The 26,787-nt window shown below is 39.9% G+C and overlaps 1 protein-coding gene across 6 annotated transcripts in view; it reads left to right on the forward strand.

Annotated features, from left to right (window-relative positions):
- The window catches only part of LOC114653838 (rho GTPase-activating protein 21-like), a 406,130-nt gene that overhangs the window by 297,312 nt on the left and 82,031 nt on the right, over positions 1-26,787 (forward strand). For all 6 annotated transcript variants that reach the window (XM_028804387.2, XM_051928939.1, XM_051928940.1 and 3 more), the window contains one exon: positions 7,872-7,926. In XM_028804387.2, the coding sequence (XP_028660220.2) occupies positions 7,872-7,926 (55 nt within the window). The remainder of the gene's footprint in view (positions 1-7,871; positions 7,927-26,787) is intronic.

A 26,787-nucleotide genomic window follows, 5' to 3' on the forward strand; every position in this document is an offset into this window, starting at 1 on the left:
GCCTGATTTATTTATCACTTTCACATGTAATCCTGCTTGGACGGAAATTCTACATGCACACTGCGTCTTTCAAGAAGTATTTATTTGTTCTTGATTTCTGAATTCCTTTCTCATCGTTTTCCGTTCCTATTCTTACACCGCCGTATACTACAGCAGGCGTCAGCTAGTTTATTATCATCTGAAATTTCCTTATTTTTGCTTTTTGCTAACCTAATATACATCTGGGATAATAAATTCTGCCTAACCTGATCTTTAAATTTAAATCTTTGGGAGTTTACTGCTTACGTTTCCACCATTTAAGATCATTCACTGCATTTCAACTGATTAAATTTAAAGAAAAAATGAAAAAACTGAGATGTTGTAAAACGTTTGACCGATAGTGTAATGTACAGTAATGGTCTTCTAATCTGTAAGCAAAAGTAACTCTAGGAAAAGTACACATATTAAAATTGAATACTGCTAAAATTTTCAAAACGTTGATTTCATCCAAGTGGGTTGGGGGAATTAATTTGAGACTGTAATTAGAGTCAATGTTTGGCAGCTTTCACACCTGGCATTAACATGCGTTTTAAGTGATGTGGTCACAGTCAAATAGCACTTGACTGCATGAAACGCCAGCTGTAAGTGCACCTGTGATTGCATCACTCGGACCATTTTGGGAGGTTGTCAGAAATGGATATCAGTCGCATTTTAAGCATGTTGTTAAAGTAAAATCAAAGCCATCTTTTCAAACTGCATAAACAACTTTGGAAGTTGAAGATGATTTGAATTTTGCAAGAGGAAGGTGACTTAGGATTTCTGTTTTGGGCATGTTAGTTTACTGGTGTGTCTCCAATATTTATATGTGCAGACGTAATCCAGATAATGCAGTACCAATAAAAAGTATTTGCCCCCTTGCATTTTTTTAAACAATTCATTATTATTCAATGCTGAATTGCTGTGACTTCAATTTGGGTTATTGACATTGATGAACTGCAAAGTTCTGTTTTCACTCTTAAAGAATCTCTTTTTCTATGTGTTCTAAATTACCTACAAATATAAAACACTCAATAATTGGTCACATAAATGCTGACTTGAAAGGGGTGAATACTTATTAGCTGGACCTTTGGCTTCCTTGAGTCTGTGCATTGGTCTCTCTTTCTCTTTATCAGCTTTGCATGTTGAGTTTCCTCCATTTTTCGTCTGGTTTTCAAAACCGCTCAGGGTCATGTCAGGTGTCTCGGCGATCGTGAGTGAACATTCTTTTTCAAGTCCATCCACGATTTCTCAATTGGTTTGAGACCTGAACTCTGTCTCAGCCACTTCAGCACATGGACATTTTTGTTTTGAAGCCATTCCTGTGTATCTTTGGCTTTGTGTTTTTGGTTGTTGCCTTGCTGGAGAACAAATCTTCTCCTGAGGTGTGGGAATTCTGCAAACTGTTTCCAGGATTTCCCCATACAATGGTACCTCTGGTCACAACTGTAATTCTTGCATCACCCGCGTCCCAAAGATATCACATCCTGGTGAGCTGAACGACTTCCGGCCTGTCGCTCGGACGTCACATGTAATGAAGACCATGGAGCGGCTGCAGCTTCACCACCTAAGGCCACAGGTCTGCCACGCCCTCGACCCTCTGCAGTTCACATACCAGGAGAAGGTGTGAACGGAGGATGCCATCATCTACATGTTACACCGATCCCTCTCCCACTTGGACAGAGGCAGTGGTGCTGTAAGAATTATGTTTCTAGACTTCTCTAGTGCCTTCAACACCATCCAACCTATGCTCCTAAGGGACAAGCTGACAGAGATGGGAGTAGATTTATACGTGGTGGCATGGATCGTGGACTATCTTACAGACAGACCTCAGTATGTGCATCTTGGGAACTGCAGGTCTGACATTGTGGTCAGCAACACAGGAGTGCCGCAGGGGACTGTACTTTCTCCAGTCCTGTTCAGCCTATATACATCGGACTTCTAATACAACTCTGAGTCCTGACACGTGCAAAAGTTCACTGACAACACTGCTATTGTGGGCTGCATCAGGAGTCGGCAGGAGGAGGAGTATAGGAACCTCATCAAGGACTTTGTTAAATGGTGCGACTCAAACCACCTACACCTGAACACCAGCAAAACCAAGGATCTGGTGGTGGATTTTAGGAGGACCAGGCCCCTCATGGACCCCGTGATCATCAGAGGTGACTGTGTGCAGAAGGTGCACACCTATAAATACCTGGGAGTGCAGCTGGATGATAAATTGGACTGGACTGGCAATACTGATGCTCTGTGTAAGAAAGGACAGAGCCAACTATACTTTCTTAGAAGGCTGGCATCCTTCAACATCTGCAATAAGATGCTGCAGATGTTCTTTCAGACGGTTGTGGCAAGCGCCCTCTTCTACACAGTGGTGTGCTGGGGAAGCAGCATAAAGAAGTGGGACGCCTCACGCCTGGACAAACTGGTGAGGAAGGCAGGCTCTATTGTAGGTACGGAGCTGGACAGTTTGACATCCGTGGCAGAGCGACGGGCGCTGAGCAGACTCCTGTCAATCATAGAGAATCCACTGAACAGGATCATCTCCAGACAGAGGAGCAGCTTCAGTGACAGACTGCTGTCACCGTCCTGCTCCACTGACAGACTGAGGAGATCGTTCCTCCACCACAATATGCGACTCTTCAATACCACCCGGGGGAGTAAATGTTAAAATTATACAAAGTTACTGTCTGTCTGTATACCTGCATTGTTATCACTCTTTAATTTAATATTGTTCTTTATCAGTATGCTGCTGGTGGAGTATGTGAATTTCCCCTTGGGATTAATAAAGTCTAACTATCTGTCTATCTGTCTATCTATCTGTCTGTCTAATAGTGCCTTTCATATTCTGTCTGTCTAATTCGTTCCAAAACTCTGTGGTACGACCCGAATGTAATTTCCACATAAGATTGTATGTAAATTCAATTAATCCATTCCAGACCATATGAACTGTATGTAAATATATAATTTGTTAGGCACAAAAATAGTTAGAATTATACCATATAATGCATAGTGTAATAGTAAGCTAAATATAAAAACATTGAAAAACACTGAGAAAACCTTGAACAACAGAGAAAACGACCATTGTAAGAGTTTGTGCTAGACCCTTACGAACTGCTCACTGTAGACTTTTTTTTTTTTATGAGTTTTAAGCACAGGGGAAAGAATTAAATGCCACTTCTCTTGCGAAACATTTCACACCATCCTCTACTGGCTTTAAATTCCTCACCTTCGCCACTCGAAGAAGGATTTTTTTTTCAGCAGATCGCTATGAATCTTCCTGGCTTTCTCACATATGATCAGCTCACTTACACTATCCCCTGCAAGTTGCTTCTCGTTCACACACTAGCAACAGTTTTTCCAGCTCTTCCAGCACTTGAGGCCTCTGCTTGGTTAACATTATAACTCCTTTTGCAACATCAGCTGCTTTGTTAGGCCCTATATACGCAAACAAAACAGACAGATGCAAAATTTTGGCAAACTTTTTGATCGTAACCTGTTTTGTACATGTTTGGAAACGTTCGTGACCAGAGGTTCTACTGTATTTTGCTGCCTTCCTCAGCCTGCTGCAGAGAAGCATCCCAACACCCTGATGCTGCTACCACCCTGTTTCATGGAGGGGGAGGGGATGTTGGTTTTTGATAATCTACAGGGTTTAAACATGGTCTTTAGTCTGACAGTCAAAAAGATCAATTGCGGTCTCATTAGACCGTAGCACTTTCTTGCAGCTTCACAGTTTCTTATGTGCCTTCTGACAAACTCTGCATTTCAGTGATGTTATCTTTGCCACTCTCCAATAAAGAGGCGACCTACACCTACCTGTGCAGCAGATTATCTTGTAACCCCTTCAGAGTTTTCAGAAGTCTCTTGGTGGCCTTCCTCATTAGTTGTCATCTTACACGATCACTCAGGTTTTGTGAGTGACCAGCTCTAGGCGGATTTAATGCTGTGCCATATTCGTTCCATTTCTTAATGTCTGATTTAACTGGACTCCATGGGGTATTCAATGGCATTTTTTTTTAATCCATCCCATGACTTGAACTTTTAAATCACCTTTCCGTGGAGAGGCCTGAAGTTTCTTTGAACAGGTCTTTTGTCTTTGTCCTGAGGGTTTGACAACCATACTGACTTAGCACAAGCTGCATCTTCCACAGTGTGTACAACATTTAACTAAAACTATAGGTAGGTGACATCCGTTGAACTAATTTTGGGAATTCCAAAACCAGTTGGCTGCAGCAGTGATGATTTAGATGTATCATTTTAAAGGGATTAATATTAATTAGTGTTTTATATCTGTAACTAATGTAGAACGCTTTGCCGAAATCTGTTTTCACTTTGAAGAGTAAAGATTCAAAAAATCATCTTCTGATTCTCAGTGTTCACTGTGATTTAGTGTTGTGTAAAATAAACTGTGAAAATACCGAAGGGATGTACACTTTATATTTACACTGTAAATCCTGGTTCAGTAAAGATACAACATGTCTGTTGTTCAAGTCAAGTTGGGCAGCATGCACTGGTACAGTGCGTTGCCTCACCCACTACACAACGAAACAGCTCGTGATCCCGGTTGGCAACCCCCCAGGCAGACACGCGGTCCACTCCCAACCTCCGGAAATGACCCTCTATCTGCCGGAGCACTCGGATCCCCCAACAATGAGGATCATACGAGCTGGATCACCCTCGGGGAAATGAGCCACATGGCCGTAGAGCCATAACTGACACTCCCTCACAATGCAGGTCATGTAGGACTCTGTGAGCAACCACTCATTCGACACAAAGTCAAACCAACAGTACCCAAGGATTTTCCGGAGAGACACAGTACCACAGGAGTCCAGTCTTCCCCTCAGGTCACTGGATAGCAGCCATGTCTCACAACCATATAGCAAGACAGGAAGCATCAGGACTCTAAAGACTCGGACCTTCGTCCTTTTGCATAGATATCAGGAGCGCCACACACCCCTTTCCAGCGACCTCATGACCCCCCTATGCTCTCCTAATCCATCTACTGACTTCATAAGAGTCACCAGAGACATGAATATCACTGCCGAGGTAAGTAAACCTCTCGACGAGCTCAACACTCTCTCCGCAGACAGACACACTGCTGATGACCGTGCCCAAGAGGTCATTAAAGGCCTGGCTCTTTGGTTTTTATCCAGGACACTCGCCAGCCCAGGCACTCAGACTCCTCACTCAGTCTCTCGAGCACCCTGATCAGAGCTTCCAATGACTCCGTGAAGATGACAGCATTGTCAGCAAAGTCCAGATCAGTCAATCTATCTTCACCAACAAATGCACCACACAGAAGAGTAAAGATTAAAAAAATCATCTCCTGATACTCCGTGTCCACTGTGATTAAGTGTTGTGTAAAATACAGGCCAGACAGACACACACACTTCCACGCATACACGTTTTATATGTAAGACTATTCTATTGTATGTACTGTCAAAATATCGAAGGGATGTACACTTTATATTTACACTGTATTCCTGGTTCAGTAAAGATACAACATGTCTGTTGTTGCCAGGGGTAAATGGGGCTGTAGACTTTTACTGATATTTTACTGAGTAGCAGCTATGACGCCAATTGTCACAAACATTATAGTGCCCTAAAATGGGTGTGGGGGTCCATGTAGAAAAAGTATTGTCATTTCTACATGTTGTGACCAAATTGTATGAAAATCTGGTCTGTGCACAATTGTTGGATTTATAATTTTAAACTATGGAGCAGAAGGGGAAATAAACGAAAAATGTCCCAAACATTATGGAGGGCACTGTATGACTGTGTTGTAGTTTTGTTAAGCCTTGGTTTGTTCTCATTTTATATTACTTATTTTCAAGTAATGAGTTTATAGAAAGTGTCAGCTGTCAAAAATAAAATAAAATTTATAACGAAAGATAGCTCGAATATCTAATTGTAGTACAAGAATACAATGTACGGTATATAAAGAATTCTTGCGGTTAAGTGAACACTCGTAAAATGGAATTCCATCAGTCCAGACGTGCCGCTTTACCGTTATCAGATTGCACTTTCTGTTTAGTTTGATATCTGATGAATATTTTGTAAATATTATATTTTGAAATGGGAAGTGTGGGTGTTTCACACAAAGATGAATTTAAGATCAGCTTGGTTAAGAGGTGAGAACTGTAGTTATGCATCATGAAACCTAAGGGTTTTTTTTTTGGTCCCAATAAGCTTAGTGCCAAGTCTTCATAACTTATGCAGGACTCAAAGCTGGGAATTCTGTAATTGGTTATATGGAGATCCTTATCGAAACCATTGACCTATTGTTCTTTTTCTGCATTTGCTTTATTCATTATTCGTTTTCTAAGATGCCAGGGTATTGGCACAAGTTTGGAACCAGCCCTGGGGAGGCTTTTTGTCCCATTTTAAACACGTTTATTTGTGCAACCACACTAATTTATACCATGCAAATGTGCAGTATCCAGTCCATACTTAAAAGGTACATCTTTCTTTATTTTCAGATGGGTTATGCTTGACAGTCCAGTGGTTGTCATAGGATTAGAAAATCTAGATCTGATGCACCAACATTAATGAGTTGCAACATGGTTTTACATTTTTAGTCTATTAATACTGTGATATACAGTGTATATAATATATATATTATTATATATATATTATTATATATATATATATATAATTTTTTTTTTAAAACAATACCTAGCTGGGATCAATCCGATTTGGTTTTTTCTTTATTTTTTGGAGGGGCACTGTCACTTTCTTGATGGCAACATCACACATGTTGTTTATGCTTTAACAATACATTCTGTGTTATAAATTACCTTTATTGACAAGTGAATGTTCCAGCAATACATGATACTAGAGGCCTTATGGGACCTGATTTAATGCTTCATGGGATATGATTTCAGTGATGCGGCTAGGACTCATTTTGCTTTTGGGTTAAATTGGAATGAAATCTTTAAGAAAGAGGTGGACATGTACTAAAGATAAAATATAACCAATTGGTACTTTGTAGCCTTTTAACCTCTAGTTCCAGAGCAGGATGATACTGCCAGTGTGAGGGAGGGAGGAAGGACAAAACATTTTAGGTCCCATGCTGGGCTGAGGTTGAGGTTGATGTTGCTTCTGAACTGGAGTGGGGTGAAACCTTTAAAAAGAAGACTGTTATATATTAAAAAAAAAAAATGTCCCATGCAACTCTTTAACTTTAAATACTAATATGAATGGTTCTAAACTTGCTTATACATTAATATATAATTTCATTTTATTCATCACATTTCCTGCTTACTAAATGAAAGAATTAAGGCAATTTTACAATGGGATTGCTTTTGTTTTCCTGACTTTCTGTTTACCAGTTGCACAGCATTAAGAAATCTGCACTTAATAGAATCTTTTTTTTTTTTTTTGCCATTTTTCCTGTTTGCACATAGCTGCTTTAACATTTCAGAATGACTGTTGCTACAAATAGAACCAGATAGTATTGAAATATGCATGAGCAAAATTGCTAGAACGTTTGCATATGGAATGTGCATCTAACCCTTATGTTTATCATAACTTCACTTGTATTTCTAGCTAGATCTGAAAATTATTTTTCATTATCTTGCAGTCTCTTCAATTTTAGCAGGCATGCAAAGGCAAGAAGTGCTGCTAGTGTAAATTTCAGAGCAATGCCGAGATTTAACCCACAGAAGTTCTCTGTTTTTTTGGTTTTGCTGGATTTCTGTTTATCATCCGAATAAATCATGCAAAACGTGTTTTCTTTACCAGTGCACAGAGCTATTACTTGCACTATTTTTGAATACATACTGTATTTAGCAAAGCTGTTTAGCGATCTCTTGGCTCCATGAATTTTAAAGCAGTTTGTTTATTCTTCATTTCAGTGACACTGTCCTTGATCTGTGTGTAATGCCGAAAGATGAAGACATTCTGCAGTTGGTGAGTGAACCCTTAGGAATACTCTGTGCTTTAAATTGCAACCTCACTTTAGTTTGGGTGTCCACTATAAGCCAGCTATTAACGTTCTATAAAGCATTTTATTATGTGTTCTGTTTACAATAATAATTAATCATAAAAAAAGCAACGCTCATTGAAATATGTTACTGTCACTTTTCCTTGTTTTATGTCATTTACTGTACGTTAAGAATTATAATAGGCTTTATAATCTGCAGATTTAATATGCTAATAATGGATACCTACGGTGTTACCTGCTATAAATATCCCGGCATTTCTTCTCTGCTTGGGCTCTTACTATTAACATTCTATAAACATTTAGACTTCTAATATGTTATATGAATTTGTACCTAACTATGGGCGTAGTGGTGGCTCTGTGGCTAAGGATGGAAGGTTGCCAGCCCGGTCCTGTTACTGTCAGAAGGGACTTCACTCCATTGGGACCTTAAGTAAGGCTTTTAACTTGACGATTACTCTGGGGCACTGTACAGTGGCTGACCCTGCCCTCTAACCCCCCAAAGGTCATACAAAAGAACAACTTCCCCTCTAGGATTAACAAAGTATATAAAAAAAAAAAAAAAAAAAACTTAGAGACTTTATATGCTCATAATGGATACCTAAAGTTTTACTTACTATCACTAGCTATTAACAGTCTATAAGCATTTTAGTACATATTCTGTTTGCAATAATAATCATAAATATAGTAAAGCTAGTGAAGTCATTTTTCATTGTTTTATGACACTTGTGTCAAGACTTATATAACTATGCTTTATAACCTGCAGACTTAGCACTGCTTTTAATGGACGCCTACTGTAAATGTCCTGGTATTCCTTCTCTGCATGGGCTCACACTAGCTATTACTTTTAGACTTGTTTCCTCCTGTGTCAGGTGGCACATTTGGTGCCAAGCAATCTCCATTGAGCGTGGTCAGCAGCAGCGACCTTGGTTTTGTCCCATGCCAAATTCACTGCACAAAGAGAGAAAAGTGTACTGCCAGGTCTGCCTTGGTTGCCTTTACTTCCATTTCCCATGCAACGGCGCCCACAACAGGAAAGCATGCGGAGGATGTGGCCCATGAAACGAACCCGCCGTTCAGTGACAATATTGACTAAAGGGCGAGTGACGATTTGACGATATACTCCTTCATTTCTGACGTTGTGAAAGTATTAGATACGAAGGATCCATCGGAGGCACCGTTGCTGGAACACATTCAGGCGTTTCATGATGGTTGTGGTCACCTTTCACATGTCACTGGTATAGATACTGTTGGATTTCCAAATAGGCCCCAAAGAGGCGCATAATAGCAGCCATCACCTTCTCAGTCCGACATAGTGGCTTGGTCACACCGACCGCCTGTCATCACAATGCTACCAAGTTAGGTGAAGTGATCCACTTCCTCGAGGCGGTGTTGACCGACGTAGATGGGGTTGGTAACGCTTTTCAAAGCACTGATTCACAACCCAACCTTTGCTGTCTCATGGTCCAATGTTGGTGTGCACCCAGTGAGCACTCGCTGAGTGGCTGTGATGAAGGTAATATCGTTGGCCAAGTCCACAAGCCTCGGCCCATCTCATCGCAGCAGGCCAAAGTTGCCATGAGCAACAGAGCTATTAACATTCGATTAATATTTTATTGCATATTCTATTTACAATAATAATAATAAATAGCAAAGCTGGTAAAGTATGTTACTGTCATGTTTTATTGTTTTATGTCACTTATATTAAGGCCTATAATATTCTACATAACTTGCTCATAATGGATACCTACAGTGTTACTTACTATAAATATCCTGGTTTTCCTTCTCCACATGCCCTCTCACTCTGACTGTTTCATCCTTATCTGCTAGGTTTAAATTACAGACGGCTGTTTATCCTTAAATGATGAGCACAAACAGCATTGAACAACTGTGGAGCCATTTCTAGGCAGATTTTCGTTTCATTCTACGTGGAGCGGTTTGAATAACCCTGCTCCTCTTCAAGTTGGGATCCATATTTATTGTGTTAAAGAGAGAGTTGTTGTCATTTTACACAATGTCTGTATTGTGATATGTGACTAATGCATGTTTTCTTATAAGGAGAAATGGGAGTGCTTTGTTGTTGCTGGGCATGGATGTTGATGGTATGCTGGCGCTTGGCTTGTCTGTCTGAAGAATTAGGCATGCAGTATGTAGACAGTGTGTATGTTGTAATATGATTGAGTTAACTGGGTTAGAAGTACTTAACAAAACAGTATTCCCTTCAGTCATTTTAATTCATTAGTGATGATCTCACTATGGTAAGTAATGATGTTAATTCCTGTTAGTAATCCCTTAAAGTGGTAACTCGCAGTTTTGAAGGTTGAAGGTTAATTAGCACCTGACCAAAAAATAAAAGAAATCTCAGAAGGAAACCGTCGTAGAAGCTGTGATGTGTTAGTCAGGCTCAATGTACTGAGCAGCAGCATGCCTTGGGCTTTAACTCTGTGTTCTCTATTTGTTTAACTGATAGACCCGTGTGTAAGCTTTGAGCTTCTTTACGTCACCAACTTTAATAGCCGACAAAGGAACGGTTATCCAGTTGAATATTTTCTTTACTTTATCTCGCAGGAAAAAAAAATGCTGTGAATGCCTTATTGTTAGTCACGGGTAATGCATGGCGGTAAATATTATAGAGAATATTTTTTTATTTGTAAGGAGGTCTCTTTACTTGTAGCCTTTCAGTTTTCTCCCTCATTTCGGATATTATTCTTATTTTGTCTTCCAAAGAACACTTTAGGACCCAAACCTGTCAGTTTTCTTCAGCTAAGCTTAAATTTGAATTTGCCGCACTGCCTGGTGGTCATTACATCAATTTCAGTTGATGGAAGGCTATGAAAAATTTGGGGTCTTAGTGATTTCACTCCATTGTAGCCTGTTCAGTTCTTATCATTTCGACATACTGTATTTCTTTACTCTACATTACATTGTTGGCTCTCCAATTTCTTTTCAGCACTGGGCAGTAAATCAGAATAAAGAAATTATACTTGTGATATTGATAACAACTGTACTTTAACAGGAACGTACTCTGCAAACATTACTTTTTTTTTTTGCATCCCTTCAGTGGAGTTCCTGCAAAAATGCATTTCTTGCTCATTTACTTTTATGTAATGAGACCTTAACAAAGGTCATCAGTAAAGTGGCTGTTCACCTGTGCAATGTGGCCTACTAAAGTAACTTCACTCTGGAGTGGTCAGAATTGACTTAACTCTTTCAGGGCAGATGTAGACTTTTGTCGAAATTCAGGGGTAGAGGATGGTAATCAGCTCTAAACGGCAACAAAACTCGTTGATACGTTTTAGTTTGACTCTCTTTGCTAGAAGAAAAGTTAGCTTTGTTGATTTGACTTTGATTTCCTTTGTGTGAATGAGTAGCAAAAAGCAAACAACCTCTAAAATGGCATCGACATCTGGCGAGAGACCAAAGCGAATGTTCAAAGCAAAATGCTTCGCGGGTGACATTTTGTGTGTTACCGCTGAATCATACTCTGACTTGTTGGACTCGAAAATGAAACTGAGGTACCAACATCAGCTGATTGTAGTGCTGAACATGTTCATGTAGCTTATGTGCCCGTTAAGGGCAACATTCGCCTAGGAGGATACCTTCGCTTACGATGACAAGAGGTACGAATTAGATTGCATTGCACTGCGACTGGCAACAGCACACAGCAACAGACATTTTATGTTGATTTCTGTGTGAAACCATTGATTTGTTAGCAGGTTTTTTTTTTTTTTTGGGAACAATACTCAGCCCTCAAAGAGTTAAGACCTGCTGTATGCCTCTTGATATGCCTTCAGTCTAAGACTTGTAAGTCCTTCATATTCATAAGTCACTTATCAAGTGGTGTGCTGTACAGAGATGAAAAACCTACTGTATTTATTGATGCCTTATGATTGTAATTAATTCTAAAAGAAGCCTTTGTTAAGGACTACTGTAGTTACATAAGAGTAAATGTGGAACAGTAGTAGAGTTGTGCTGTACCTAAATTAAAATTATTTATTCATTTTTATATTAGCTTACAGTATATAGACTGTCTAATGCAGAAATGCTGTCACATGACATACTTGATTGTGCTGTATAAAACGTACATAGAATGGACTACTGACTGGGTGCTGCATTGCTACATTTTAACTTTTTTAGGATTAGTTTTATCAGCATTTCTTTCATTTTTTTCTCATGTTAGTATGGCATAGAGCCTCTTCCTCTTCATTATAATACTCTGCCCCTCATGTCCGGATCAGAGTATGGAAATCTGTTGACTTCAGATACAATAAAGTACATATAATAAATGGATCTTATCTTATTTGTCTTTAGTTGTGTGTTACTTTTTATACCTCCATGCCTTTATTGTCTCATTTGGTTAAGCCCAATCAGCTAGCTAAAGTGTTATGAACAATAAGATGAACACAAGCAGTGCAGGGTCTAATATTGGACTTGACGCTTAATAATGTGTTCAGAAATAAGTAGCAGATAATGTTTATCATCTAAATATTTACAGTAAGAAGCACACAATACAGGGACAGTGAGGCCCAAATGATGTTTTTTTGGATTATTTTTGTTTTTTTGTTGAAAAGATGAAGATGAGACTAAAGTAGAGAGAGAGAAATGTCCCTGGGGGACATTTTTTTTTTTTTTACAGAAACTCTTTAAATAAATTACATAAATAGCCACATATGTAAATAAATATATATACACACACATTTTGGTCTGAACAAAAAAGAAAATTAAAATAAAAAGAGAACTTCTAGATTGGCTTTCACAGTCACAGTGAGGCATTTTGCAGGCATTTCACTGTTTGTATAAAATACAGAGACTCAGTTTTTATTTCTGGGCAGTGTTTTAGATATAACAGATAATACTGAGGAAAAATTACACTTTGTTGTGTTTAGTCCCCCTATTCCAGCTGGGCAGAAGTATCAGGGCAAATAAACCTGAAGCAAAGTAAAGTGAGTTGAGTTCCTGTTTGATCTCAAACCCCTTGCATGTGGTTAACTGCCACAAGTCTGCAACCCATTGATGTCACCAGACTCTTGATAACTTCATGTGGTATGCTCTGACGCACCTTTATATGGTGTCTTCCCGCAATGGGACTGAGTGCAGTAGGTGGGTTCTAGAACCTTTTCAATCAATTTCAGGGTTGCGGGGGCCATCTCGCCAGGATTGGGCAAAAGGCTGAAAACGGGCCTAGACAGGACTGTAGTTCATCACAGGGACCACTGTCACTTTCACACACACGCACAGTTTGCATTTCCCAATTAACATAACCTAAATGTTATTTATATATATATATATATATATATATATATATATATATAATATAGATTGCTTGAGCAAAAAAGGAATTACATGTCTGGCCATTGTAATTTTTATGAAATGGGGCTCAAAGATATTCAGTTACAACATATATTGGTGAATAACAGAATTAAAAGGCAAACTTTATTACAGCGAGTGACCTTTATGGATACCAGGCGAATGTGTGACTATGATAAGAAGTTATAGGGTGAACAGCTTTTCAAAGTCCCAAAGTTGGACAGTTGTGTCACATGTATGCTATGCATAAAGCCTTATTTATTTAATGTCTCTCATCGTCATCAGAAAGGGATCAAGGGACACAAAAATATTGATACAGTATCTCACATTTTTGTAAATATATTATATTTTTTCATGGGACAACACTGAAGGCATGACACTTTGATACAATGTAAAGTAGTCAGTGTAGAGCTTGTTTGCTGTCCCCTCAAAATAACTCAACACACAGCCATTAATGTCTAAACCTCTGGCAGCAAAAGTGAGTACTTTATACTTCAGAGCACGCGCTCTGTCGCCGTCCCGCACGCGCTCTGTCGGCCGGTGACTGTGATTTTCTACCTGCACACACAGCCTGCTGGTGTTTCATTACCTATAGCCGTTATCGGAGGTGAAAAACACCAAAACATATAAGTTGGTGTAAACACTTTCAAGATAAAATTGATACAGTAAGCTAATTTGTAGCTGAAGTCACACAGAATGTGTCTTAGTTTTAAGATAGAAGAGTTTTACAAATTAGCTATTGCTTTTCAATGGGAGATTTTGAAATTTTAAAACTGGGTACAGCGTAATCTATTCAAGATATCTCAACAAAAAATGATCTCACTCGACATATTTAACATTTGAACAAAATTGTTTAACGGGACTAGGTGCTTCATACAATTCATGCAAATCACCCTAAAATAGACTTTTTTCTGTATTAAATGTTAAAATAAGTAAAATGAACATATTCAATTAAAACTTGTCCTGGACTAATTGTATGAAACAAAAAGTTAAGTCATGGCAGTGCTCACGAGTTAAGTAACATCGCACAATTTGATCCATTACTAACATGTGTAGACCTTGCTATTACTCATGTTTCAGTAAGGCTATAAAATCAAAATCTAAGGTACCACCTAATTGAAAGATTGCTGAAATTGATTTTGAATAAAATTCAATTAATCTTTTATGAAAAGAAGGCTTTAGATGAATAAATGAAAGGCTTGTTCAGGCACAGCTGTGAAAGGAGAAAATTACAGGGAGTTGTTCAATTTGTATTAGTGAGCTGTGAGATACATGGGTGGAATGGTGCAAAGCTGCCACTGTATTTGTTAATCCTTTGTAATTTTTTTTTTTTTTTTTTACCTGGAAAATTCCAAAACATTTTACGTGAACTTCCGAGGCTGTTTTTAGTGTGTGTGTGACTTCTGAATGTGTTGTTTGCTTGCATGCTTCCAGTAGCGTTTCTTTTCCTCCCTCCCACTGTTCAGTTCTGTTTCATCATAATGAACTCTGTTTGCACTAAACGTGTTATTTAAGCTTCTAGTAAGACAAAAAGAGGTAGATGAATTTGACAAGAAAACTACCAGTCACTTGCAGGGTCCTTTTACACTAATTAAAACGGGTGATCTGCTGAGCAGTTCCGGCTTGGTGCTGAGTAGTAATTAGCGTTGTTGACCTATATTTGTAATGTTTGTGTCTTCTGTGACTATTGGTGAAGTAGCTGCTGCCAAACTCTCAGTTCTGTACTAAAAGATAGCAAGTGTGCTTATAACATAACTTTTTAAAATTAAATGTAACTGAAAAAATGGTCGACATTAAAGTCAACTAATAAGTAACTTGCACACAATGAAATGCTATGTAAAATTCTGCCTGAAAGGCACAAAGCCTTCTATTTCCAAACTTGTGTGTTACCATAATAAATACTTAAGATAACTGAATCTACAAAATGATATATATATATATTAAAAAAAACTTTATAATACCTTTTATTTGAAAAACTAATGCATTTATGAAAAAGAACCACATCACAGTGCCCTGAAGCAACAGAAGTGTGCTATAATCTCAGACTATGGCTACTTTCACACTACTATGTTTTCATTTAGAAACACGGACATTATACTTTCTCTTTGACTTTTATCCACACTATATCCCAGAGTGAGACTTTTGAAAACGCTCTTCTGAAAACGCTGGCTCAGTGTTAGAATGTAGATGGACGATAATATTTTGAACACTAATCATGCTCTGATTGGCTCACACTTATTACATGTCATTCCCTGATTGGAGCCTGCTCATTACAATGTCTCCTTCCCTGATTGGTCACCCTTCATGGAAGAATACCATATTCTAACAAAGCAGACATAGATAACTAACCCTAACCCTCACCCCTTCAATATATTCATATTTTGTTGCTTTGCAGCCTGAAATACACAAAATGTTTTTCCAGCTATATTTACTCAATGCAACGTATAACAGCCAAATGAAAGATATAACAACAACAGTTCAGATAAAAATAAAAAAACAGAATCACTGAAATGGTTAAAGAATCACCCCTCTGTGTCAGTACTTTGTGAAGCCCCCTTTTACTTTGATTACAGCCATGAGCTGGTGTAATGTAAACACTGAGTACATAATTTATTCAGTGTATCAATAACATTTAATAGAGCCATGCATAGGCAGCTTGTTTCTCCTTTCGCTTATTTCTAGTGTAACCAGTGGGGGTCTCCACTGAACCCCCAAGCTTCAAGTAAACAGCCCAGTACTGGGCTCAAACACAAGATGTTTTCATTTTACAGTACCTCCTACAGACCTCTATTTCCACTTCCACAGCAGTACAATATAACAATATGGTTTCTTTCCTCCTTCCGCACCTCCCACATAGTCTCATCCGATCTCCTCCTGACTTTGACCACTGGTGCAGGCTAAATTGGCCTTTTTTTTTTTTTAATGCTGAATCTGGGAGTACTTCCAGTGTCGCATCCTTGCACATCCGGGTCAGGTGGAAGCCCTTCACAGCAGGTATACTCTTGAAGCTCCCCCTGGTGGCACCCAAGGACCCCAACAACTCCCAGCCTACCCTGCTTTTATCCATTTGCAAGTAGTGAGATGCTGCCATCATGTGCACAGGGGAGAAGACATAACTCCCGGAAGCAGCCATCTCCTGTCCTTCAAAGCACAACTCCACACCTGACAATGAACTGGCACCTATCCTGATTCAGATGCCGGACCTTCCTTGTCCTTCCATTGTGGCCTCCCACCCTGGCTAGGAACCTGCCTCCTCCTTTGTTTGGGGTGCCAGTCTGTTCAACATAGCACTCACACTGGATAAGTTCCCTTTTGCTCTTCCTTGCTTGTATTTTTTACTTTTGCAGTTGCTAAAATCATTTAACTCACCAGCAGTGGCAGACCTTCAGGGCCTGCAAGGCCTTCTCTGCTGGCCTAAAAAAATATCTGAATCACAAACTGATGTTAATTATATTTTGTCCATGAATACTTATTATATAATTCCAAATAGTCTGTCCGCTTCCTTTCATATCTTTTCCGATGGTTCTGCTGCTTCCAGACATGTATTTTCGTATTTAAGCATTTAACCAATCACATTTCAGCCATCATTTGTTGCCAGGCAGGGTCAAAGTCAAAGAAGTCTGCCCGGAGGCCTTCACAATCCGTCCTGCAGGAACCTCTAACACAAAATAAATGTCGATTAAACTGTTGCTTCAACCAATCAGATTTTGAGTTGGTTTCACTAGGGCCCTCTAGCAGGCGTACGGCAACGTCGCCGTATTCAGACCCATTGATTGGATAGAGAAGAGAGATGCTCTAAAGGAACTGTTTCATCACATTCTGGAGCATCATGACGAGTATGATGAGGACACATGCGCTGTGCTGATGGACTTAAAGCACGTCTGGATGATTTTGAGTTTTGTTTTTTGCTTCACACATTCAATGGCATTTTTGCGTATTCAGACATGCTCTTTTCAATACTACAGGACAAAAAACTGGATGTGCAGTTTTGTCTGGCTAGGGTAAAGGAGTTCTGTGACACCGTTGAGCAAGATAGAAGCCGATATGAGGAACTCTACGTGGCCACTGAACGCAGTACAGGCGCTCCGAGCGCACGAAGAGGTCAAGCGCAAGATCCTCACATGCACTACTGCCAACTCCATGGCAGGATTCTGGACAATATTATTTGCCAGACACAGACCAGATTTCAAGACCACGAAAAACTGATGTTTGTCACGCTCCTCGACCCCCAGAAGTTTCGGGAATTCAAGAAGAATTTCCTGCATGCAGCCTTCTCCAGTTTAACACAGGGCCACGCAGCACTTTTTGATCTGTCTCGGCTAAAAACAGAACTGACTGTAATGTATGCCGTGGATGATTTTGCAGGAAAATCTCCCACAGATCTCCTTGACTTCCTTCATCAGAAAAATCTGAATGAGAGCATCATGGGGCAGCTGTACACATTAGTATGTTTGGCGGTGACCATTTCCGTGTCCACTGCTTCTGTCAAGTAGACATTTTCAGCCCTAAAGCGAATTAAAACTTATGCCAGAAATACGACGGGGCAGGTTCGACTTTCAGCATTAGCTTCGATGGCGATAGAAAGGGACTTCGTGATGGAACTGAAGAAGCACGGATAATCTGTACGACAGAGTAATTGAACTGTTTTTGAGGAAAGAGAGGAGGATGGATTTTGTTTACAAATAATCCGAATTTTTGGTGAGTAAAATGTTGCGATTGTCCTAAATAATATTACAAGTTTATGAGTTATTATTGATGTTTTTTATGTGTGTCGCGGGCTGTAGCTGCAGCAGAAAGGAACTTGTTCACCCCTGGTTTATCTATTCAATAAAGGCATTTATTGTGGCTACAGGAGTTATCTATCTGCAATGCAACGGCTCTTTATACTGTGTTTCTGCATATTAAGATGGTTTTTATAACCATAAATTAGTTTTTGAGGGGTGGGTTGATTCAGACGGAGCACTACTGAAGGCCTAGGTGTGAAATGCACGGTCCGCCACTGCTCACCAGTATGACTTCATGCAGCAGAACTGAGTTGGTGTGTCAGAGGTTTGTGCAAGACAGCAGCTGCTATTGTTGTGCAAAAGAAGGAATTATACAAGTTGAAATGACCACCATGATGGAAAATTTGAAACCGCAAACTAACCAGTTATTGAGATTACATAGAGTATTCCTCTGTTTTAAGATAGACAATCCGGACAAGTCTCTGAAACTTCTTAAGTAGGCATTTTATTTGCTTTTTTAATTTTAAAAATATATAGAGAGCATTCTTTTCGCCAATATCTCAAGAATAGTGTATTTTACCTGACAAAGTTCTCCAAATAAAAAATAAAATCAGTTTCAAAGACACCCATCTAGTTGCTTCATGGGAATGACTGCCTGACAGACTAACAGACTGAGACATGTGTGGCGACGACAGTAGGTGCTTTTCACTTTCTTTGTAACCTTCAAGCACCTAAAAAGTGATGCATGCTTCTTATCATACTGAAGTGGCATTGATCCTGTGGAAAAAATGGGGCCTGGGTGTTTCTTAGTAGTGAAACAGGACAAACTTTAAAAATCAATAAACAAACAGATATCGCAAGCCTAAGCAGAAGCAAAGTACGCTCCAAAAACGTGGCCAGAGGTAGACCGATTCAAACGGATGTTGGTGCGCGAGTGAGGGGGGCTCCGTCACGCTTCCCCCTCCCCTAGGCCCGCAGCCTCTCTCTCAGATTAGAGCGAATATATCACTCCAGCAAGCGAACTATGATACTTAGCACGATGAGAGAAGTCGCAAAATCAGCCGGACTGTTGGAGCAAATTATAGAAAAAAATCCCAATCTAAATCCGTTAAGTAGCTCTCTCGTGAAAAGCGGACAGACAGACAGACAGACATTGGATTTTATACTGTATATGGAGAGATTATATGCTTGTGTTAAGCAAGTCTGTATTCCAAAGAGGTTTTCCGCTACAAATCAGCATCACAGAGCATGGGAAGCCCATATTTCTTCTTCGATACATAAGCTTAAATTACTAAACTGAAACTGTATTAAATGTTACTGATGGAATTTAATCTGAATATGAACATTGTTTCAACACTTGTGATTTGTATTTAAACGTCCCTTTTCTATGAGGTAGCTGAACTGGATAACATCCTAGCGTACCCTGCTTCATTATTTTTACTCCTTTTGAGAACTGACTTGCTTTTTAAATTGGCCATTTTTATAGAGGCTTATGTTTGTAAGGTTATTATGAATCATATGCTTGTATGCATCACTTAAAGAAGTAAATTATTCCACTATTACAGAGCGCTGGTCCTAGAGTTCAGTCCTGTGGGCGTACAGTGGTTACTGTGGCTGCAGGTTTTTTGTTCCAATGAATTTCACAACCAGTGAGTCATTTTTCCCTTTAATTGATCTCACTGTTATCTGGGATTTTTTCCTCTTTATATTCTGCGTTTAGAAAGGCACAGACCTCTGATTTACTTTCACAAGAAATTCAGGTAAAATTGTGTTTGTCATAGCTTTAAATGCCTAGTTCTTTGTCATTTTCCTATCAATTCCCCTTTTTTAAATTTGCTCTTTTAATTGTATCGTAATAACAAGAATTAATGATGCAGGGAATAAAAATCAGGTAACATAAAGGCAGCGAGCGAGAGAAAGTGCGAGAACGTGAGCGAGCGAGAGAGAGTGCGAGAACGTGAGCGAGCGAGTGAGAGTGCGAGAACGTGAGCGAGCGAGAGAGAGAGCCCAAGCAGAAGAAGTAAGTAAACATTTAATTAACTGTTACAATGTGCATTCTATGGTATAATTAACTATTTTTGTGCTTAAAAATCTTTAAAAAATATATATATTTACATACAGCTCGTACGGTCTGGAACAGATTAATTGTATTTACATATAATCCTATGGGGGAAATTACTTCGGGTCCACCGTATCTAGTTTTAGGACTTCCATAAAAGTCTGATCCCATTTTAGGTCACATTGATTTAGAAAGCAGAGAAAATTGTAAATGGTTCACAAACTTTGCTACATTCCAATAAATGTGAGAAAGCCCAGAACAAAAACCTGCGGTCACAGTAGGCCCACAGGGCTAAACTTCTGTTATAGTCTATATGTGGGGCCGCTTCTTTAGTTTGCATTTGTTATACACCTATTACAAGTGAGAAGCTGAGGTCAAACAGCAGAATAGACATTATAGGTGAGTAGAAAATAATTTCTCCTTTAGCTGCATTATACTCCTAACATTTCTCTGACAGTTTTGTATAATCCACCAGAATGCCCAGATAGGTGTCTAAAAAGAGTACATTTCTGGGTAAATCTGGACATACGGTAACCCTGTTCCCCTGTATTTGCACGGGATATATTTCATGCCCCTCCTGCCGATAATACTGAACCCTATATATCTATACTAATAAAAGGCAAAGCCCTCACTCGCTGACTCACTCATCACTAATTCTCCAACTTCCTGTGTAGATAGAAGGCTGAAATTTGGCAGGCTCATTCCTTACAGCTTACTTATAAAACTTAAGCAGGTTTCATTTCGAAATTTCACGCGTAACGGTCATAACTGAATCCTACTTACGTACATATATACGTCCATAGCCTGCAGCTCGGTCGCCGTGTGAGGCGGGGTTGCGTCCTGCGTCCCCCGGCCTCCCACGTAGTTGGATGCCTGCCTATTTTACACGTTTGGAGAAACGCCAATGCCTCTTAAATCATCACCTGTGAATCTAAGATGTTTGAGTAGTGGACACTTTGATGTTTATGAATGTTTCAACTCTCAAAAGGTGAATGCGAAGTTATCGATGAAACCGGTCGTATGCTTAAAACGCTTGACAGATGCCGAATGTCACTTCAACACAACAAGTCCTGCAAATACTAACGTAATTGAAACAAACCATGAAACTCAAACCGATTATGACAGCAGCAATCCAAGCTGTGAGAAAACAGTAAAAGGGAGGCGTGTCAGACGTCGTGGTACATTTTCTGATGCAGCTACACGGAAACAACTTCGTGACGCTGCCGCCAAATATTCACAGAAAAATCCACAAGTTAATAGAGCTTCTGTTTCTAGGTACAATCCTAATAATAAAAAGTGGCTCATATGAAAACAACAGGTTTGGCTCAAAAAAGCCGATTGTGGATTTGCGTATAGCCACCAAAACTTTGTAACGGCACGAGACTTCGGGTCACGTGTCTGCAAAAGAACCTAATTGAGGCAACTATTTTTACTGGCAGTGGCTCAGGGGAGAGAGTTTTTATTCCTCGCATCCCTGTTACACCCTCTGATCTCCAAATTCAATTCAAACGCCTCCAATTTCCAGTAAGGCTCTGCTTCGCAATGACAATAAGTCTCAGGGACAAACCCTACAAAAGGTTGGCATTGATTTGAGGCAAGATTGCTTTTCACATGGCCAACTGTATGTTACATGCTCAAGAGTAAGCTCGGCGCACAGCTTGGTCATATTACAACCGGAGGGCCGGACTGACAACGTGGTATACAAAGAGATCCTTAACAAAAAATTATTTGTATATTTTCCCTCAGTTTAAAAATGTTTACTTCTTAATAACAATTTTAAGGCAGTACTTTGCCGCTGCGAAGCGCGGGTATTTTGCTAGTGTATATCTATATAGATAGATAGTATATCTATCTATCTCTCTATACAGTAATCCCTCCTCCATCGCGGGGGTTGCGTTCCAGAGCCACCCGCGAAATAGGAAAATCCGCGAAGTAGAAACCATATGTTTATATGGTTATTTTTAGAATGTCATGCTTGGGTCACAGATTTGCGCAGAAACACAGGAGGTTGTAGAGAGACAGGAACGTTATTCAAACACTGCAAACAAACATTTGTCTCTTTTTCAAAAGTTTAAACTGTGCTCCATGACAAGACAGAGATGACAGTTCTGTCTCACAATTAAAAGAATGCAAACATATCTTCCTTTTCAAAGGAGGGCAAAGCAAGCAGTCAAAAAAAAAATCAATAGGGCTTTTTGGCTTTTAAGTATGCGAAGCACCGCCGGTACAAAGCTGTTGAAGGCGGCAGCTCACACCCCCTCTGTCAGGAGCAGGAAGAGAGAGAGAGAGAGATAGAGAGAGATAGAGAGAGACAGATAAAAAAAATCAATACGTGCCAAATCAATACGTGCCCTTTGAGCTTTTAAGTATGCGAAGCTCCGTGCAGCATGTCCTTCAGGAAGCAGCTGCACACAGCCCCCCTGCTCACACCCCCCTAAGTCAGCGCAAGAGAGAGAGAGAGAGAGAGAGAGAGGGAGAGAGAAAGTAAGCTGGGTAGCTTCTCAGCCATCTGCCAATAGCGTCCCTTGTATGAAATCAACTGGGCAAACCGACTGAGGAAGCATGTACCAGAAATTAAAAGACCTATTGTCCGCAGAAACCCGCGAAGCAGCGAAAAATCCGCGATATATATTTAAATATGCTTACATATAAAATCCGCGATGGAGTGAAGCCGCGAAAGGCGAAGCGCGATATAGCGAGGGATCACTGTATCTCTATATCTATATCTATCTATTGTAAAAAAAAAAAAAATCTTGGGAGGGATACGAGACATGATCTTCTCGGAAGACACTTTGACATCATGTGAGACAAAAGGACAGCTGCTGTACAGACTTTTAAATGATCAACACGCAGCTCGCCAGCAGCTGATCCGACTGCATCTCCTTAGCGTGCGTTCAGCCCCTTGCCTTCCCAACGCGAGCAGCAGATGCGAAGTGTCAAAAGGACAGCTGCTGTACAGGCTTTTAAATGATTGACATGCAGCATGACAAGCAGAACATGCAGCTCACCAGCAGCAGCACCAAGACAGCAGCTGATCCGACTGCAACTCTTTAGCATGCGTTCAGCCTCCCCATTCACAACGCGAGCAGCGTTATACATCCCGCAAGAAAGACGTTTAACCATGCCAGGGTCCGGAAATAAAGAACAAAGAGTAGATGACAAAGTAGAACGTCGTAAAGAATTCAAAAATGTTGACACATGCACAACAGCTCTTCTTGGATCTTCTCGGAAGACACTTTGAAGTCCCGGGAGACTACTTGCACATCACACCCTACTTACAAACAATTTCACTTTAACGTCCTGCGAGACAGAGGTGAGACAAAAGGACAGCTGCTGTACAGGCTTTTTAATGATTGTCGCGCACCACAACATGCACATTATGCAGCACGTCACAAGCAACAGCAGCAGCAGCTGCTGTACAGGCTTTTTAACGAATGATGCGCAGCGCGACATGCAGATCACGTAGCATGGAACAAGCAGCAGCTGGCTTAAAGGACAGCTGCTGTACAGGCTTTTAAATGATCGACGCGTAGCGTGACATGAAGATAATGCGGCACGGCACTAGCAGCCCCGGGGGGGCGGAGGACTCATTTACTACATCTTTTACTGGCAAATGTCAAGAAATAAAAAATGAGTGAAATGAAAATAACAATCTCTTTAAATTGTATATCCGGTTAACCAAACCCGGGGGTTTGCGAGCGAAGCAAGCAGGGGGTAGAGTTCTCTATGTATAAAATCCTAAGCCTAAAACTGCAACAATTTTGTGCAATGATTTTATGCCATGTTTTTATGTCATTTTTTTAACACACTTTAAATCGAGCTTATTTTAAAAAATACATATATATGTTTGGTATCATTCTTTTCAGAATTTATCAAACTTTAATGTGATGATGATAGATTTTCAGATTCTTATTCTGTTTTTAAATTCTAAACTAAAATAGAAAGTCGTGGTTTTTAATATCAAGAAAGTCGTGGTTTTTATTTTTGATCGAGTAAACTTTCTTTCATAGGAACAAACTATTAAAAAAAATAAATAAATAAAAAAAAAAATCTATTCATAACACCAGTGTGTGCATTTAGGTGATTTAGTTAGCTGAAGGTCGAGTTACGATGACCCATTGCATACCACTTTAGTTTTCATGTGATTTTTCCTGTTAACAAAAAAAAGACTTGTTATTTAAATAAGTTGGGCTGCAAGGTGGCGCAATGGGTAGCGCTGCTGCCTCGCAGTTGGGAGACCTGGGGACCTGGGTTCGCTTCCCGGGTCCTCCCTGTGTGGAGTTTGCATGTTCTCCCTGTGTCTGCGTGGGTTTCCTCCCACAGTCCAAAGACATGCAGGTTAGGTTAGGCGGATTGGCGATTCTAAACTGGCCCTAGTGTGTGCTTGGTGTGTTTGTGTGTGTCCTGCGGTGGGTTGGCACCCTGCCTATGCCCTGTGTTGGCTGGGATTGGCTCCAGCAGACCCCCGTGACCCTGTGTTTGGATTCAGCGGTTTGGGAAATGGATGGATATTTAAATAAGTCATTTAAAAAAAAAAAAAATTTTATCTATAGGAGTGACAGTTAAAACGAATGGATCGTTTATTTACTCTCTTATAAATACTCATTGTGCATAGTGGACCTCAGTTTAACGGGAATACTGCAATCGGTTTATTCTGTTAAAAATTAATTTTTCTTTTACATATTTATAGAATTTCATGATTTTGACTTCAATAAATTTTTTTTTGTTTTGTACAGTTAGATTTTACTAATATTCTGGCCGCAACTGGGGGTTGGGCGCCAAAGGCGCTAGGGGGCTTGGCCCCCCTAGTGTGTGTGTGTGTGTGTATATGTATACCACTCAACACTCAGTATTGATCCAGTATTGATGTGTGTGTGTATATATATATATATATATATGTATATAGTATAGTAGGTGAACACTGAGTCAGGCCGATGCAGTGGCCCTCTGCTCTTACCACTCAATGCTCAGTATTGATCCTTCTGCAGGTTCACCTACGGAAAACTTGTTACAACTTTTACTTGCTCTGTAGTGAATTTAATTTGTTTTCTAGGCACTCTGCCAGAGGCCGTGATTGACTGTGACAGCGACGATCTGAGGGCCTCACTAAACCATCCAAACAGTAGTAGTGACAGGTGGTGTGTACAAAGGGTAGGGGCTTAATCAGTTCAAGATTTTGACCTGCAATTAACTGGGAATTTCTCATTTGCAGGGAACATTTGCAGGCCTTCACTCTCATCACAAATGGGCTTCAACGCCTTACCTACAGCACTCAGCACCGTGTAGACACATGTTGATCGATTTAGTGCAGTGTGCATGCAGCCATTGGAGATGAAAGGGCACCACAGACCTGTTGTTGCTGCTGTATGTTGGGCCACTCAAGAGTTTTCTTTTCTACTGTGCATCGTAGTGAGAAGCTGTATTGCAAAATGAGTTATAATTTGTAAATGTGGATAAGAAAAACCATAATGAGGTTGTGCTGTATTAAGCAAAGTAAAAGTTATATTTATTGTGATACTGTGAGCATTGGTAAGTTTTACATCAAGGATGCTATAATGCTACTAGCAGTGAAGAGTGTGGGAGACGTCAAAAACCATCGACAACAGGATCATGCATGCTGGATGTGGTCCGACAGGTGTTTGCTGGATTAATTCAATTTTGTTCATTTTTACTTTACATTTTTTTTTTATTTAATATTTTCAAAACACGGATAACTAAAACTGCAGATTCTAGAAATTTTTAAAGTCTTCAACTTGAGATGCTCATGTCAAATTCCATAATATTTGGGGATAATTAGGAAAAGCTGAATTTTTTTTTTTGCCGTGTTGCAGCTTTTCATGCAGTATTTACCCAAAAGTGCAAAACTGATACATTTATACTTTTCTCTTGTTAATTTAGATCATAAGTGCAAATGCAACTTCTTCGATTCTGTAACATTTATTGTAGATCGGCCTTTTTTTCAGTCAGTTCTTGAAGATTTTTAACCTGCAGCTGTGATTTTTTTTTTTTTTTTTTTTTTTTTGTTTATTAGTAGAAGATTGTAATGTCATTCTGGATAAATGAATCATCAGGCAGACTTTAAACAGATTAGATGTTCTTGTATATTTTCTGTAGATTGTCATCATTGCAAAACTTTAATCTGATGTTCAAGTTTACTGTCACATGGGTGATGTACTACTTTGGCTAATATTATATGTTATTTACTTAATCTGCTTAATCCAGACCAGGGTCTTCGGGTGGGATCAAGCCCGTCCCAGAGAGCACAGGGCATAAGGCAGGAACAAACCCTGAACAGGGCACCAGTCCATCGCAGGGTGAACACGAACACACACACACACACACACACACACACACACACACACACACACACAGACACACAGCGTCCAATTTAGTGTCGCCAGTTCACCTAATCTGCATGACTATGAGAGGAATCCCACAAAGACAGGGGAGAACATGCAATCTCTGTGCAGGGAGGATCCGGGACCCAGACCCTGGTCTCCTTACTGTGAGGCAGCAGTGCCACTTTGCCTTGGCTAATATGTTTGAGATCTATTCCTACCTACTGAAATGTCACCATAATTGGCAGAATAAACTTCCAAGGTTTAGAAAGAGTTAGAATTGTTAAGATGAAATGTGATCATGCTGGTTTCCTTGTGTCTCACAGGCCTGCTTGTGAGAAGAGTCAGACCTCTGAGATGAGGTGAGACAAATGCTCAAGACAGGAAGGAGACCGCCAATGC

The sequence above is a fragment of the Erpetoichthys calabaricus genome, chromosome 6, assembly GCF_900747795.2.
Source record: "Erpetoichthys calabaricus chromosome 6, fErpCal1.3, whole genome shotgun sequence".
Classification (NCBI taxonomy): domain Eukaryota; kingdom Metazoa; phylum Chordata; class Cladistia; order Polypteriformes; family Polypteridae; genus Erpetoichthys; species Erpetoichthys calabaricus.